Source organism: Sciurus carolinensis, chromosome 7, assembly GCF_902686445.1.
Source record: "Sciurus carolinensis chromosome 7, mSciCar1.2, whole genome shotgun sequence".
NCBI classification, from domain to species: domain Eukaryota; kingdom Metazoa; phylum Chordata; class Mammalia; order Rodentia; family Sciuridae; genus Sciurus; species Sciurus carolinensis.
In genome coordinates this window covers 54109812-54126355 of record NC_062219.1, presented here as the reverse complement: position 1 = coordinate 54126355, position 16544 = coordinate 54109812, and the positions used below count along the sequence as shown (strand labels likewise).

Sequence of the window (16544 nt, the reverse complement as noted above, 5' to 3'; positions counted from 1 at the left end):
TTAAGAACCTTTAATATAATGACCTAAATACAAGTTTTGGTTTATGAAATGAACAAAGGCATTTGTCATTTCCCTATAAAATATCGAAAACCAAGTGCTAAACTCAGCCATTACAGGCTGAAGAACCTAAAAGCAAAAATACTTTTAATGACCTAAAAAAAAGCAAAAGCCCATTTTAAACTAAACTAATCCAATGTTTCAAAGGAAAGGGAGAAGCAACCCTCTAAAACTAAGAAAACTAGTGCTTTAGAAGAAACTGTAGAAACAAAAATATGAATGTTTATTATATTATGGGAGTTGAAACAAAGGAAGAAAGAAAAAAAGAAAAGGAGACGGGAAAAGTGGAAGTACAGTCTATTCATCCAGGGCAATCATCATTAAAAATCTATAGTAATCTGATTAAAAAATCCTTAGATTTTTCTGAAATTATACTGGTCACACCTGCCATCTGAAAACTTAAAATGATTGTCTTATTTAAAGAGCTAATAAATGATTCTAAAACTTTCTTTTTAACCTCATGAAAGTAGTTACTTTTCAGGTAAGCTTGGTATAAATCCTTTCAAGGTTCATAGTGTTAAGATTTTTTTGAGCACAAAGGAAATATATAATTTATCAATTTTATTTCAATTGCTTTCAACAGCCCAAAGAAAAATGTTGCAAAATTCAGTATGTGAAGGCCTTTAAACTTAGTTAAATAGTAATTAGCCCAAGTTTCTCTGCTCTGGAAAAAAAAAAGGTATGCTTTTAATTTAAATATTAACAGTATGGTATCTAGAAGCAGGTTACTACCGCTTACATCAACAGTTACAATCTCAAACCAACTTTTACCTTCTTTAATATCAAAGAACAAATCACACAGATTTTAAGTTACAGCCTACCTTTCAGTCTGTCTTTTAAGGCACTGTTCTTTATTTTCTCAATGATATAAGGTGCTTTTGCAAATATGAATAATATCCTGTTAAACATTAATGGTTTGTATCCTTTCCATTCATTTCTTTAAATCTGGAATGTAATTCCCCATGTAGCATGTTATTTCTAATGTAGAAAAAAATAACTTATCAAGCACAAAATTTTACTCTATGGATACAGTTTAGTACTACTAAATTAATAAATTTATTCCACCTTTGAAATGATAGCCAAAAATCCACCGGATTTGATGCTCATTTGGCACACCTTCTCAATTCTGGCCACTAAATCACTTCTGGAATTAGCATAAAAATAATGCAATTTTCAGGCTTTAAGATAACTAAACTTAAAACTGCCAGGAGTCAGGAGGTTGTCTGTACCAGACAACATTTTCCATCACTTACAGAAAGTTACATTTGGCATGTCAAGAACAGAAACATAATCCCACAGCAGCAGCCATTGAAAATAAAAGACGACAGCCACAAGGATTCATGCAGAATATTTTTTAAATATTCCTGTAAGTAAAACACTAACTGATTTTTCTTCAAGGATGATGTTCCAAAATATCCTATATGCATCCTTTGGAAATTTAAAGATCCTGGAATAGTGTCTTCCATGTGGGACTTCTTGTAAGATAGTATTTTGGTTTCAGTGAGTTACACAAATGAACTGCCAGTCCTTGTTAATTTAATGGGTCTGCTTACAAAGTATGGTAATTTCGTTCTTTAGATTTGCAGAACTTATAGAGAAAGAAAATTACAGCCTGCACACCCAAAACAAGGACAATTCCTCCTATGAAACTAGCTGCATCAAAGGTAGACTTCCGTGCAGGTTGTGAGGTTGGAGCCAAAGTGGTATTTGTTGCACCTGATATGATAAAGGAAATAACAATCCTTAGCAAGTCTCATGATCCTCTAACATAATTACAAGACCCACCCGAGCTTCTATTTTGCCATGTCAAATTCCATAAAGCATTTCCTCCTAAGTCAAATCTTTACAGAACTTATCCCTAGCTGAGGAAGACTAGTTTTTAATTCCATTCATTCTGTTCCTGACCACAGATATCAAGTGGTTATGCTGCTATATAATACTTCAAATATGAAAAAACAAAATAATTTCTTTTTCTGGTATATTAATTGTGCCCTGGGAATTTTAAGCACTTTTAAAACATGCAACAATTTTGTTAGACAATATTTTTAGCTAATTGCTTGAGTTAACATAAACTAATGTTTATGTTAATAATTCATGGAATTTGAGTTTTACTACATATTACATAGGTAAGTAAAAATTCAGTTGCAATTTTTCAAGTTATAAATAGTTCCAGTTTATAATTTCAACAAGAAAAATAATTCAAGATTACAAGCATCATGAATAATATTTAGTTAATTTTGCAATATAAGCATTACCAAGTCATAGGAAAAAGAACATGAAAATTACAATTTTTTTTCAGGGAATAAAGTGTTTCAGGAGGAAACTGACTAAAAAAGTAGCATCCATTAAAAGAATTTCACACTTAAAACAAATTTCAGTTTTTTCTTAAATAGAATATCAAATGATTTTGGTGGTTAAATAAGCTGGCCACCTTCAAAATTAATCACTACTGGGAACATAGCTCAGTGATACTTACCTACCATACACAAGACCCTGGATTCGATCCCCAGCACCAAAACAAAACAAAACAACCCAAAAGTAATTACAGGTATTTTTTTCTTGGGAATGTCCTCACTGAAACTGAAAGGTAGTATAAACATTAAGCCTCAGGTATCACAAAAAGTAGGTAAGACTTCTCTGCATCACAACAGAAGCTTAGGCCAGGTGCACTGGTGCATGCCTATAATCCCAGCAACTGGGGATTCTGAGGCCCTAAGTAACTTAGTGAGATACTGCCTCAAAATAAAAAATAAAATGGGCTGTGGATATGGCTCAGTGATAAAGTACTTTCTGGGTTCAATTCCTAGGACAAAAAAAAAGTCTAAAACAGCAGTTTAAAAGATGGTAAGAAAAACAGGTACATAACAATCCCTTCAAATAACTGGGAGCTACAAATCAGATTTCACAACTTTTTAAGTTGTACTGAAAAGTTTTGGAAAACATTACTTAATTCTTACAATGTCAGGCCAAATGTGATTATTCATTTAGAAACAAGAGGGCTCTCGGTAGAGTTATCAGTGTTAAATAGCTAACTACTGTGGCACTTTAAATGTTGAGCTGAGTTTCAGTCCATAAAACAAACCTGATGGCAAAAATAGTAAAAGGCAACATTGTATACACACCCTACATCACTGTTAGTTTTAAAAGCTCAATTACCTGATGTGGTAACTGTGGTGGAATATGTAGAAGAGGAAGGCAGAGTTGTGACTTTAGCTGGAAGGAAAACAAAACATATTTTTAAAAAGAACACCAAAACCAAAAAAACTTGTTTCTAAATTCCCAGTTGCTTACCATTTACCTTTTAAAAGTAATGCCATCAATTTCAACCTGCTTTCGATTTTTTGACAATAGAAGCCTACTTTCAGTTAAAGGTTCGCTAACTTATCTTCCCATCCAAGAAAACTAGCGTTTAAATGAATTTTAAAACATCCAGTAATCATAAAGTTGTATTTAAGTTAAAACCAATATATGAGTATAAAATATATTTGGATCAAGTTTGCAAAAGGACAGAATGGTAAGAATACTTAGGAGAAGGAATTAAGAGGCTCTTTGTAAATAATGTTTCTAAGACAAAAATCATTAACTTAGTCATGGTAAGAAACAACTGCAACATACTATTTCTTATATAGGTATCAAGATGTGCCACTTTGATCTTTTTCACTTTAGGGGTTTGCTAACTTTAGGAGCAGATAGCAAATATTTGAGCCTTTGTGCACTGTTTAACACAAAATTGCCTAAAACATGCAAATCAATGAGCACGGCTGGAGTTCAATAAAACGCTATTTGTTAAGAACAGGTGCCCTAGGTTGAACCAATTTAGAAAAGAGCTCAAGGGTAAGCTCTGGTCTATCACACTGCATGAGGTCAAAATACTACCTGATAATGTCCCTAAAAAAATGTACTGAGCCAGGGTGTGCACGCGCCTGTAATCCCCACAACTTAGGAGGCTGGGGCAGGAGGATTGCAAGTTCAAAGCCAGCCTCAGCAAAAGCAAGGCACTAAGCAACTCAGTGAGACCCTGTCTCTAAATAAAATACAAAATAGGTGTGGAGATGTGGCTCAGTGATCAAGTGCTCCTGAGTTCAATCCCTAGTACCGTCCTCCCTACCAAATGTACTGAGAAGAATTAGTTTGAGTATAAAATTATTTTAGGAACTGAAGCACCCTAAAGGGAACTTCAAACTACTAATGCCGATTACCAAGTATCATCTATAAAGGTGCACATACCAGGGGCTGGGGAGATAGCCCAGTCGGTAGAGTGCTTGCCTTGTAAGCACAAGGCCCTGGGTTCGATCCCCAGCACCCCCCCACCCAAAAAAAAAAAAAAAAAAAAAAAAGGTGCACATACCAGTACTACAAAGACAAGACTGAAGATAATTAATAAAAATTAACATTTTCTTAAGAGTCAAATAACTCAAGAGCCCCTATGTTTTCAAAGTTTACTGGACCACTTGTGAATGGTTTCCTTAAGAAGTCATCCTTAGGGTGAGAATGGTGTTTGTTGCACACCTATAGTCCGAACTACTCAGGAGGCTGAGGCTCGCCTGAGCACAGGAGTTAATGACTAGCATAGGAAACATTGAGAGATAGTTTCCCAAAAAGGAAGCTGTGCCAGGCACAGTGGTGCCTGCTTGAAATCCCTGCAACTCATGAGACAGGGACAGGAGGATCATAAGTTTGGGGCCAGTCTGGGCAACTTAGTGCCCCTGGGTCCAAGTCAGTACCAAAAAATTAAGAAATAAAATAAATAAGTAAATAAATAAAAGTTGTCCTTAAAAAAAGTTAGGGTTCAATTTCATTTTTTTTTTTTTTTCCTTTTGGAAAGAAGCTGTACTTTAGGCAAGGGCTTCAGGAATAACAGCTCCTTATCACATCCTAGGAAATAATATTAGTCAGGCTTCATGATAAGAGAGGCTTCAAGATGAAGATTTGCTTACATGCAGGGCAGCTAAGGATGATCTGGAGGACAGATGAGGAAGATCAATTACATGAGGCATATATTTTTTAAAAAATGTAAGGTGCTATATATTTTTTGCACTGTTTCAGAAAAGGGTTTCATAGCTCAAGAAAATTTGACAACAAATGCTCACTTTTAAAGTACACAACCCGCAGTTTGGAATTTTCTTATCTTTTATTCATGTGTCCCTCTCTCTATCTCGGAGGATAAAGTTCATAAATTCCCAAACTGGTTTTGGTACTAAGAATGTATGATCCTCACTTAAGACTCTCAGGGCATAAAGACTATATCCTGTTAGCAACATTTACATTTCTTTGCCAAGTGTTTGGGTATCATAATTTGATCACTGAAATTTTACACTATACCCCACAATATGTATATTACACGTCAGTTAAAAATTTTTTTTAAAAAAAGAACATTAACTGAATAGGCTTCAAAGTGATAAGCTTAATCCATAAAAGAATGTCAAATAAATATTGAAGAAACAAAAATGAAGCAATCTTTCGTTGTATATTGTCTTTTTAAAACAATCAAAAATTTCAATAGGAGTAATTATCCCCCAAATTCTACCCATATAAGAGGAAACTCTGTAATTATAAACCAAGAGTGGGCTTGACAGCTTCAAAACAAAGAATATCACTAAAAGGTACAGAGGAGAGGTAGAGAGATCAGGTCTGTCATACAGGCAGATTTTTCATATCCCAAGGTTAACAGGATCCTAGGAGGTTAAGTTGTTCTAATTTTTACAGGGTGTTTAATTAATGTTTCTGAATGCTCCAGTCAAGTTTCTTTGCTAAAAGAAACTGGTAGATGATTGCTAATAATACTAATGGACATGTTCATACACATTTGTAGCTTTCCCCTTCCTGCTTGGAGCAGTGCTGCACATACTTTTTCCAGTCTGCTCTTGACTGAACAATTCTCTCATTTCTCCATCCTGTGAACATCTTTTTAAATTTTGGTGGTACTGGGGATGTTGTACCCAGGGGTGCTTAACACTAGGCTACATTCCCAGCACTTTTTATTTTGAGACAGGGTCTCACTAAATTGTTGAGAGCCTAAGTTGCTGAGTCTGGCTTTGAACTTGCTATCCTTCTGACTCAGCCTCCTCTGGACTGTGAACATCTTATAGGGAAATATCTGGTCTCATCTCTGACGGAGCTGATACTTATACAGGACTTCGAGATTAGAGGGTATAGTCATTTTAAGGCTAATTATTATATCCTTTAAGCTTTTTGTTAAATTTGTATAAGTACATCTTTTGTATAACATCTTTTGTATAAAGAAATGAATAAAAAGTTTTACAAATTAAAGATGTATCAACTTCTTTTCAATCTTAAGACACCATTACTAATTTTGTTTGACAAATGTTAAGGAAAAAAATTCGGCAAATTTGCTATTTGATTTTCATGATCTGCTCTCAGAACACGGTAAGCAAAACATTTATACATTTAAAATTTTTAGAATAGTACTATGTTGACAATATTGGCAAAGTAAGGCACTACTTAGGGAATACACATCCATTGATCTACTTTATGTTCTTAAAAACAACAAAAGCTGGGCACAGTGGCACACGCCTGTAATTTTAGCAACTCAGGAGGCTGAGGCAAGAGGATAGCAAGTTCTACATCATTCTAGGCAACTCAGTGATATCCTGCCTCAAAATAAAAAAGTAAGGGCTTGATATATAGCTCAGTGGTAGGGGCTCCCCTGGGTTTATTTCCCAGTACCTGGGATGTGGGGTTTGGGTGGGGAACACCACCACAAAACAAAAACTTCATAAGTGGTGATAAAGAGAATTTAGAAAATACAATGAAGATATATCTCCAACATAATTTGGTCATTCCATTGTTAAGATATATTATTTGTACTGGGGAGGGTTATTATAATTAATCCAACTGTACACTTTCCACAGAAAATCAAGTTCTTTGTAGTGCTGTTTCCTTAACTATCTCATAATTTACCTCTTGCTCCCTTTAGTAGGAGCAATATACACAAAGCCCATGGAAAGAGACCTCCTAAGGTTTTTCAATTAGAAAGCACCAACTGATGGCCATTATCTGCAAGCAAACCCAGGCCTGGGTCCTCTTGCCACCCCGTAGACGTTGTCCCTCAGAGTTTGATCCTTAAACCCAATCTTCCATGTATTCTTCCAGCAGCCTCTACTACTGTATATGACTGATTTATTTGTAATTTTGGCCAAGTGCTCTCTTCAGGCTTGGTATCACGAAAAAAATCCCAAGACAGCCCCAATCTGCTGTGCTTCCTCTTTCTTGCTTGCTTTCTTGAAAATAACTCCTTTTCCATTCCACCTCCCACACCCTCAAATATCAAGTCTTAACCACTTTCTCAGCCTTTTTGCATGCATCTACAGCTCTTCCTCGATTGGTATTCCAGAATCACCATAACTGAGTATTGAATTTCCATGAATCCACTTTAGTCATCTTCTATTACTCTCTACAAGCCAGAGTAAGTCCTTTTATAAAATGCAAGTCTGGGGTCTGGGGTTGTGGCTCAGTAGTAGAGTACTCGCCTGGAAAGCATGAGGCACTGGGTTCAATCCTCAGCACCACATTAAAAAAAATAAAATAAAGGCATTGTGTCTACCTATAACTACAAAGAAAATTTAAAAAATAAGTAAAATAATAAAATTCAAGTCTGATTATATGACCTACATGCTTGAAATCTTTCAAGATAACATCTCAATCTAACAGCAATGCATATAAAGGCATTTCCCAATCCCATTTCTGACTGTCCCGCTTACTGTCATCTTGTACCAGACACTCGTAAGGCTCACTATACTCACATATTCTTAATATATGCTGACCACCCTGCTCTGTCTGGAAAACTTGCCCCATATGTTATCAGCATCATTTCGGTCAGTTGGTCAGTCAATCAGTCAATACCTCCCACAAACTATTATCTGCTGTGCCACCCAACACACATATCACCTTCCTACAAATTCCCCAACACACTGTGCTTACTGACCTTGTTCATCATTCCTATAGGAGACAAAATGCTACCTTACTTCTGCCTTATTTTATTATCTAGCCTAGTACTTTTTCTGGAATAGATACATTTAATATTTGCAAAATATAGTATTTACTCTTCCTATCAAATCAGACTGAGGATGTGGCAGAAAATGTTCAGTTATTAATGGAAATGAAAATCACAAATATTCCTGAAAAGCAATTCAGTACTGAGTCTTAATCATGCCCTCTGCCCTAGGAATTCTGCTTGACTCAATCCCATCACACAGCAAATATTCTCCATAAGATATTTACTACATGGATACTGAGATGACCTACTTGTCCAACCAAAAGCACAGGGAATAGTGCACCACAATTTTAAGAGGGAAAACAATATCAAGGTGTACAAGCATACCATCCACTTCATAGCAAGTATATTTACTTAAACACACAGAAAAGTCCAGAAGAAATTAATCACTGAAAACATTCTGGTGTACCTCTGGATGATTGTGGAGATTTTAATTTCCTTTGCATTCCTGTATTTCTCAAGATTTCTTCAACATCCATAAAATGAACCAAGTTAAAGCAAATCTAGTAAGATTCACTGAATGTGGAACACTGGAGCAATATGTCACTGTCACAAACAGTACATATTTATCTAATTATTATACTCTAACACTAAATAACACTTTAAAACTATACTAACAACTTTTAAGTATTTAGTTACTAAAAAGTCACCCAACAAGAGTTTAAAAATCCTGAAAGACAAAGTCAGAAAAGATCAATTATCTTGAATTACCTGTAGAATTAGTTGGCACTGGAGTTGTAGGCCCTATTAAAAAAAAAAAAAAAAAAAACTATATTCATCAAAGTTGTCTAAAATATTATAATCCTTAACTATTAAGTTTTCCACCTGAACAATAAAGTTAAAAAAATGCATGTTTATTTCTTAAATAAAGATCAATGAGATGTTCATTAGGTACTCAATAAAGACCTAGAAATTATGCAGACACCAGGATAGGTTCATTACAATGTTATGACCTGCTCTGGTGGAAAGAAATAGTGACTTGATTACATGAAATGATTATTTCTGCTGATAAATTTAATTTTTTTTCCAATCACCATTGTTTGTTGTTTATATAAATTGCAAAGTCAGATTCATGGGCCAATATACTAAATTAAAAAATATGTAATGTGAATATATATCTTAATGTTAATAAAGCATATTTAAAATTGGTCATTATGTTCCATTTGTGGACATTTCCTTATCACAAAAATTGTTCAGCATGCAACAAACCTGTCTAAACCTATATCTGTATTGATTTTTGTTTTTAAAATTGAGCATATAAATGCATAAAATGTACAAATAGTCTCAAGAGGAATGAATATTTTATTTTTAAAAAAATTATAATTTTAACACTATTTCACAACCAGTAGTCATTTGAGTATATTTTTACAATATAAGTACTACACTTAGAAAAGAATGATCATTTCCCTCACCCGATACCAGTATCCTCTTTAGAAGTGGAACTAACATTTCTTAGCCTCTCTTGCCACTAAGTAGCCAAGTATAACTTCTACCAAGCACCTTTATTAAGGTAGACACATACAGGTCTCTCGTTTTCCTTCCCCTTTCCTGGTGGCAGAAAAAATTAATTTAACAGCTAGAACATGAACACTGACCTTGAGGAATGACAGAGTGAAAACCTAAAATGAATGTGGGTCCCTAATAGCTGTCGAGCTGTCACTCTAGACCTCTAGCTGCACTCTAGTCCAGACTTCCTTTACATCAGAGAAATAAATTTGTCCCTGCTAAAACCACTATAATTTGGTGATGGTTATGTCCCTGATAGCAAAACATAGTACGTTATCAAATAAAACTAGTACATTATCAAATAAGCAGCATTACCTTTTCAATTTTTCTTAAATTGATTGTTTAAAACAATTTTTATTTAATCCTGTCTCCGAGCAATTCATGGAATCAAAGGTCTGACAGTTATTAGATTTTTCTAACATACATTATTAAAGTAACTATTAAAATTTTTTGCATGCCACCTAACCTACATTTTACATAGAGTAAAATTTACCTAATACCAATAAAAGTCCTAGTTACAAAGTTCATGCTGCGATAGGAAAATTCCGTCAAAGATAGTCTGTGAAGGTTACTAACACACTCTACAAAATTCATTATCTATGTGCCAAATTAGGAATCTAACTTTCCCATTAATTTATATTCTCTTTTTAAAACAACAGCTATTTCAGCTGGGTGCCGGTGGTGTACACCTATAATTCTAGCAGCCCAGGAGGCTGAGGCAGGAAAATCTTGAGTTCAAAATCAGCCACAGTAAAAAGCAAGGCGCTAAGCAACTCATAAATAAAACATAAAATAGGGTTGGGGATGTGGCTCAGTGGCCGAGTGCCCTTGAGTTCAATTCCTTGTACACACACACACAAAAAAACCCACAGTTGTTTCAACTAGGAATTTTAATGATTTGCCCTTCAGCAAAGAATAACTGAGTTCTTCTTAAAACTAAAACAATAAATAGATGATCACAGAAGTTTATTCATAACACAAACTACACTGGACACTAAAATGTGACATTACTAGAGCCTATAAAATGCTGAACTTCAGTGAATTCCTGGGGGGCAGGGACAAAAGAAAGAAAAAGGAGTGAAATATCTACACACATATCATTTCACACTATGCTACGTCATTAAACCAAGCTTCAAAATATTTTATCGATCAATATGTTATTTATACCCAAATTTCTAATATTAGAAACACAGCAATGCTAACAAAACACAGAAATAAGGTTTTGAAGCAATTATTTATCCCTCTGCGGTCATTTTCCCCAGAAAACAATGTGAAGACTTACCAGAACAGAAAACAGTGTTGTTCAGCACACTACAATTACTAACTGCTGAGTTATTTGAACAGTAGCTCTTATCTGCTATGGAAAAAAAGAGACAAACAGCACCAGTTACTCACATCTTTGATTTTGCTACTAAGCTCCAAAACAAATCAAACACCCAACATAAATACTTTAGAAGTCCACAGACTATATATTACCTTCCTCTTCTCGTTTTTAGAGACATGATAAAGGATCCCTCCAAATTTCACCCCTTCAGTATGTCCTTACAAATACAGATAATCTGAAACAATTAGACTCAGATTTGTGATACAGACTACTATACAACCAATGAAGGCAGTCAGAAATCTACATGAGGGTGGAGTTGGTAAGAAGTGGTCAAGGTCTTTTAATAAAGGCTCAAGTAAACAGAGGAGGTGCCCCACAACAGCAAGAGAACCTCAGTCCCAGGTCTCCCAGCTTTATTCCTTTAAAATGTCTAATTCTTTTTCTTTTTTTGAGGGGTGGTACTGGGGATTAAAACCAGGGCCTTGAATAAGCTAGGCAAGTGCTCTATCACTGAATTACATCTCCAGCCCCTTCTATAGTTTCTAACATAGCCTCCCTATACAGTCAGATTTGGAGCAACAGGGGCTTACAAGCCCAGCTACTTGGGAGGCTGATGCGACTGTAAGCCAGAGACCAGCTTTAGCAACTTAACCAGATCCTGTCTCAAAGTAGACTTTTTTTAAAAAATGGTGGGGATATAGCTCAGTGACAGAGCACTTGTTTAGTATGCACTAAGCCTTGGGTTCAATTCCCAGTATCTCTCTCTCTCTCTCTCTCTCACACACACACACACAGAGCCATATATGGTGGTAAAGGTGCAGGCTTAAATTTCATCTTATGATCTAAAGTGATTTATGTAACAAAAAAGTTAATATAGGCCCAAATCAATACCTTGATTTTAAAAAGCTTTCTGAACTTCATGTGAAATAATAACTAGTACATTTCCACTGAAGAATAAAGGAATGTAACATGTGACCTTTTATTTAACAAATAGACAACTGTTTTGTTGGTGAGAAAAACATAAGCTGGGTGAGGTAGCACACTGCATGCCTGTAATCCCAGCAGCTCAGGAGGCTGTGGCAAGAGGATGGAGAGTTCAAAGCTAGTCTCAGCAAAAGTGCAGTGCTAAGCAACTCAGTAAGACTGTTTCTAAATAAAATACAAAATAGGGCTGGGGATGTGGCTCAGTGGTCATGTGGCTCTTAGTTCAATCCCAGGTACACTCCACCAAAGGCAACAACTTTTATACTAAAAAAAAAAAAAATAATGTGATAAATGGATGATTCTAGGAAAAAATCGTATCCACATTTCAGTGTACTGCTATTTAGCTCTTTATCCCACAAATGTTCCTAAAGTTAACATAAGTGCACAGGAAACAATCAACTCTCTATTACTCCTTCATAGCTAAGCATCCAACAAAGTTTCATAAGGTCTCTTTATAGTTACCTTGCAGGATATACACAAATATGTCTCAGGTTTCAAAGAAAATTACAGAACTTTCACAGCTAATTCCAGCATAAATGGGCACCACATACAAAGACCTAAAATCTCTCTTCCTTTAAAAGTTGTTGAGCTTTAATTATCAAGTCTAAGAAATCTAAGGCGGGTGGGTATGGGAAACAAGATTCTTCAGAGGAGTGTTAAAGCAAGTGGCATTTTAAAGTACTGAATTTGCTAAATAAATAGTGCACCCTATCATAAATGGTCTAAAGAATCTTCAAAAGTTCAAGAATACACAGTAGTGTTTTAAAAAAGGCAACAAAAACAATTTTGCATTCTCAAAATTACAGCAATCCCCCAAATTTCTTACCTTCTTTACATTCTATCCAAAAGCAGGCAGTATTACTAACGTTAACAGTTAAACAGGAAGCACAGCTGTTGTGGCTTTCACAGGTTTCTGGGGGTGGGGGAAGGAAGAAGAAATGTATGAAATCAGTGAACTGGTATCTCATTTGAGTTTCTTATCTTTTTTTTTTTTTTTAAACCAGTGAGAAGTATATACAGTACCATAAATTAATAATTCAGAGAAATGATAAGACTTTTTAAACTGACATACTCAGAAATTTCAATTACATCAAGGAAGCCTTAAGTTAACTCAAAAGAAGCACAACCTAGTGGGCCTGCTCAGTACCTTGAGGTACCTATCAAACAAACCTTTCTCACAGGGCAACTATTTAAAACATACCTACATTTACTCAGGGTTTCTTGAGGCATTTTAAAAAGTTCTTAAAAGACAAAAGTAATTGGGGAAAAGGCTGTAAGACCAACATCAAGGAAACAAGGAAATTGCTGCCCTGAAACATCGAAAGACACAGGAATTTTTAACAGAAATAATGATTTATTACAGATTGAACTGAAACTGTTGGTGCCATTCTAAAAACAATTTCCCAGAGATTCACAATTCATAAATGATTCACTCTTCACAGGGTTCTTCACAACTGGAAATGTCTAAATCAACATCATTTATGTATAGCTCAAGAAGTTAGAAAAGGTGTCTGCCAACAGTTTAAGTCCATCGGTCCAGAAACAAATTCCAAGGGTAATTATAATCAATGACTGGATAAACAAATGGATTATAGAACTGGGCTTTATTATCTAGAAACTAGATGCCACCAATCTCCTTTTCTTTCCCCCTTGTCTAAAAAATAGCTCTGCGGAGGCATTGCCTTTTAATACATTATTAGCATTTATTGAAAACTGGGATGTGTATGGTGCTCTGGGGGCAGGGTGTTCACTAAGTAAAAATAAGTTCTTCACAACTTATACTAGCTGTTTAAAATCTTTATGCTTGATGCTGGGAGTAGCAGAGTGAATGCCATTTACATAATGAAGTGAATGTGCTATCTTTCAGACTAGTATAGCTCATCCAACTCTGATTTCCAGAAAACACAAATTATCTCCTCTGCATGTATCTCAATCACACAAAGGCAATTAACTTATTTCGAAGTTTAAAAAAAAAAAAAACCACACTAGTTGTGAAACTGAAAAATAAGCAGAACAAAAAATATTTTGCTTTATCATCTCAAACATAATGCTGTTAGAATTGTCAGTACTGCATGGCTATTTACTTTCCTCATTTAAAAACCTTACTTTACCATAACATCTTTCTAACTTTAACAATAAGATGTTGAGACTATCTCACATATTTCATTATATTAAAATTTATAAAATACTACAATTAGGGAAGACAGTGTAGAACAACATGATCAGCATAAGAAAAGTGCCACAGTAAGTCATTACGCTTCCAGCAATCCTTCGGTTAGGAAGCCAAGTTACCTATTTCCCCCTATTAACAGAAATAACCAATCATAGTAGACTGCAGATTTTAAACATCTAGTATTTTTTCACCTTGTTTACCTCAAATTTGTCTTCCCTCTCTCTTTTGTGTTGTCACAGCATACGCCAACTTCAGCTTTAAAATCTGGGAATGTCTTAAATAATCCTACCCCACAGCAGAGTTTAACAAAAACTGTTCCTTGATCGGGTTTCAGACAATCTACAGAACTGGGTTCTAATCCAACTCCACAACCCATCAAACATACGGTCCCGGGAAAGGACCTGTATCTTGATTTCTCCATCTACCTGGGTATCACTACCCATCTTCCAGCTTCGCCTTCAGTACTAAAAGATATACATGCGAAGCACGAAATACTCTTGGGGTTCTTTTTTTCCTTTGCATATTGTATGGAATGTGAACTTTTCACTAGTTACACGCTTAGATCTCAGCTATGTCTCCTACCTATCCGCAAAATCAAGGTGATGAAATTTCAATTTCGCCGATCCAAGTCTGAGACGTGACGTGAACGCTCATTAACCTTTAAGTTTCTCTTCTCTCTTTCACCAATTTCTGGGGAAACCTCTCTACCGGGAGCGGTCCTGGTGTGTGTGTGGGGGGCAGGGGGGCGAGGAAGCAAACGATTAGTCCCAGGGAGAGGGAAGTTCGGTCTCCCAGCCAACTTCGGAGGCGCGTTGCTTCGCCCCATCATCAATAAGCCCAGAGTTGCCACCGCGCAAGGAAGCCACGTCCCCTCTTCCGAGCCTACGGTAAGGCTGGGGATTACAAGGCACTTTTAAAGGCACCTCTGCGTGCAACGCTTGGGAGTCAAAGCAGCCCAACGGCCGCAGGGGCCCTCCTGTCCCCTTCCCGCCGGGCGTTCCCTACCCGCCTGGCCACACCGCGCCCGGACCCGGGCGGGCCGCCATGTTGCCGAAGTCGCCGCCGCCGCCCCCAAAGCGCGGCCCGCCGGGCCTGACTCCACGCGTCCCAGGGAGGGAGTGAGGCTCCGCGGGCCAGACGAACGCAGGAAGCCCGTTGGACCGGCGCTCACCTGGTGCTGGAGTGGTGACCGGCGAGGCAGACGGCGTCGGCGTCGGGGCTACCTTGGTGGTTGCTGAAGTGTGTAGCTCAGCCTCTGTCGGAGTCACGGATGAGTTCGAATCCGCAGACAGCACGCAGACCACGGCTAGGCAGGTGGCTGCCCAAAGCAGACGGCGGGAGAAGCCGGACATTGTGTCTTCAACGGTGGCGTCCTGGAGAAAGCTGCAGCATACAACGCTCGGCCGGTCCCTCAGTCCCCTGCGGCACCGCCTCCAAGACTTCGCCCCCTACGGGAGCGCGCTGGGGTCACGTGGGGAGCTCCAGACCGCGGCGAGCGGGGCGAGGCGCAGCGGAGGCGAGGCGCGGGCGAGACCAATGGGAATTCTACGGGGAGAGCAGGGCTGTCCAGTGGAAACTTCGGTGAGACCGTACTATAGCGAGAAAACGGTCCATGCGCAGAAAATCGTCTTTCTTACCTTCACATTACCACACAGTATGCAATTGGTCTTTCCTCATATGGAAGTCCCCCACTCTGACCTGGATGGAACAACCCACGTGACGTGGCAAGCAGCGTCCACCTGAACGTCCTGCGAGGGCGTCATTCCGCGGCCCCACGTGACCCGCAAGACCGTACCTCCCAGACCGAATCTACCCGGCGGAAGTTGTTTGTCCAATGCACGTGGAACTTGGATAAGTTTGTCTTATTGTTGAGCTGCCGGGTCACCAGAGTCTAACGTCTGTTCTCAGTAGGAGCCGCACTTTTTTTCTTTAATTGATTTTTGCTGGAAGAACCCAGCAGTTGGGGACTCTCCGCGGTGATGAAGGCACCACGTGGTTAAGAGTTTTTGATCTATCGCCCACGTAGTGCGAGCTGCTTTGCTACGAATAGTGTCTCCTGACCACCTATGTCGCATTTTCCCAGCCTGGCTTCGGAATTGCTGTGTCAGTAAGCGCAGCGGCCAGTCTGGCTCAACTTCACCGCTGTCGTCAGAATCATAGGCGTCTGAATTGAAAGGCCATTGGGTCGGTTTCCACCCGAAAATCACGGGTGAGGAAATTGAAACTTAGGAATCGCCTGGCATCAGAAGTGGATTTTGCAGTGCCTGAACATAGAGTTGCCTGGTACCACAGGTGGATTTTGCAGTACCAGTTAGTGTTCTGAAGCTGCTCAGGCTTTTAGTAAGGGTGAGCGCCATCTGATGCCCAATCTCAGAAAATGCAGTACTTGAAAGGCTTATAATCAAGTGGTAAAAAGTTAGACTTAGAAAGCTGTGTTTATTGCCGCTGTTTCCGCGCGTAATTTTAATTACGTATATTCTAACAAA

General features: G+C 37.7%; 1 protein-coding gene across 2 annotated transcripts; it reads right to left on the bottom strand.

Annotated features, from left to right (window-relative positions):
- Window positions 1–259: 259 nt before the first annotated feature.
- Window positions 260–15689, bottom strand: Cd164 (CD164 molecule). Of its 2 annotated transcripts, none has more exons than XM_047559666.1 (6): window positions 15230–15689; window positions 12712–12798; window positions 10860–10931; window positions 8783–8815; window positions 3214–3270; window positions 260–1773 (listed from the first exon to the last, which is right to left on the bottom strand). In XM_047559666.1, the coding sequence occupies exons 1-6, from the start codon at window positions 15408–15410 to the stop codon at window positions 1607–1609; spliced, it is 597 nt and encodes a 198-aa protein (XP_047415622.1). In that variant the 5' UTR covers window positions 15411–15689; the 3' UTR covers window positions 260–1606. The 2 variants fall into 2 exon arrangements, with proteins under 2 accessions (XP_047415622.1, XP_047415621.1); XM_047559665.1 differs by having other exon boundaries at window positions 10860–10934; window positions 15230–15684.
- Between the last annotated feature and the right edge of the window lie 855 nt (window positions 15690–16544).

What these genes read in the sequence shown, in the direction of transcription:
- Cd164 (XM_047559665.1), bottom strand. Translation starts at nt 15,410, where the DNA reads ATGTCCGGCTTCTCCCGCCGTCTGCTTTGGGCAGCCACCTGCCTAGCC. An exon ending in GGTCACCACTCCAGCACCAG is followed by an intron (nt 12,799 to 15,229) that starts GTGAGCGCCGGT and finishes CCCCACCCCCAG; the next exon opens with AAACCTGTGAAAGCCACAAC. An exon ending in CAACACTGTTTTCTGTTCTG is followed by an intron (nt 8,816 to 10,859) that starts GTAAGTCTTCAC and finishes TTTTTTTAATAG; the next exon opens with GGCCTACAACTCCAGTGCCA.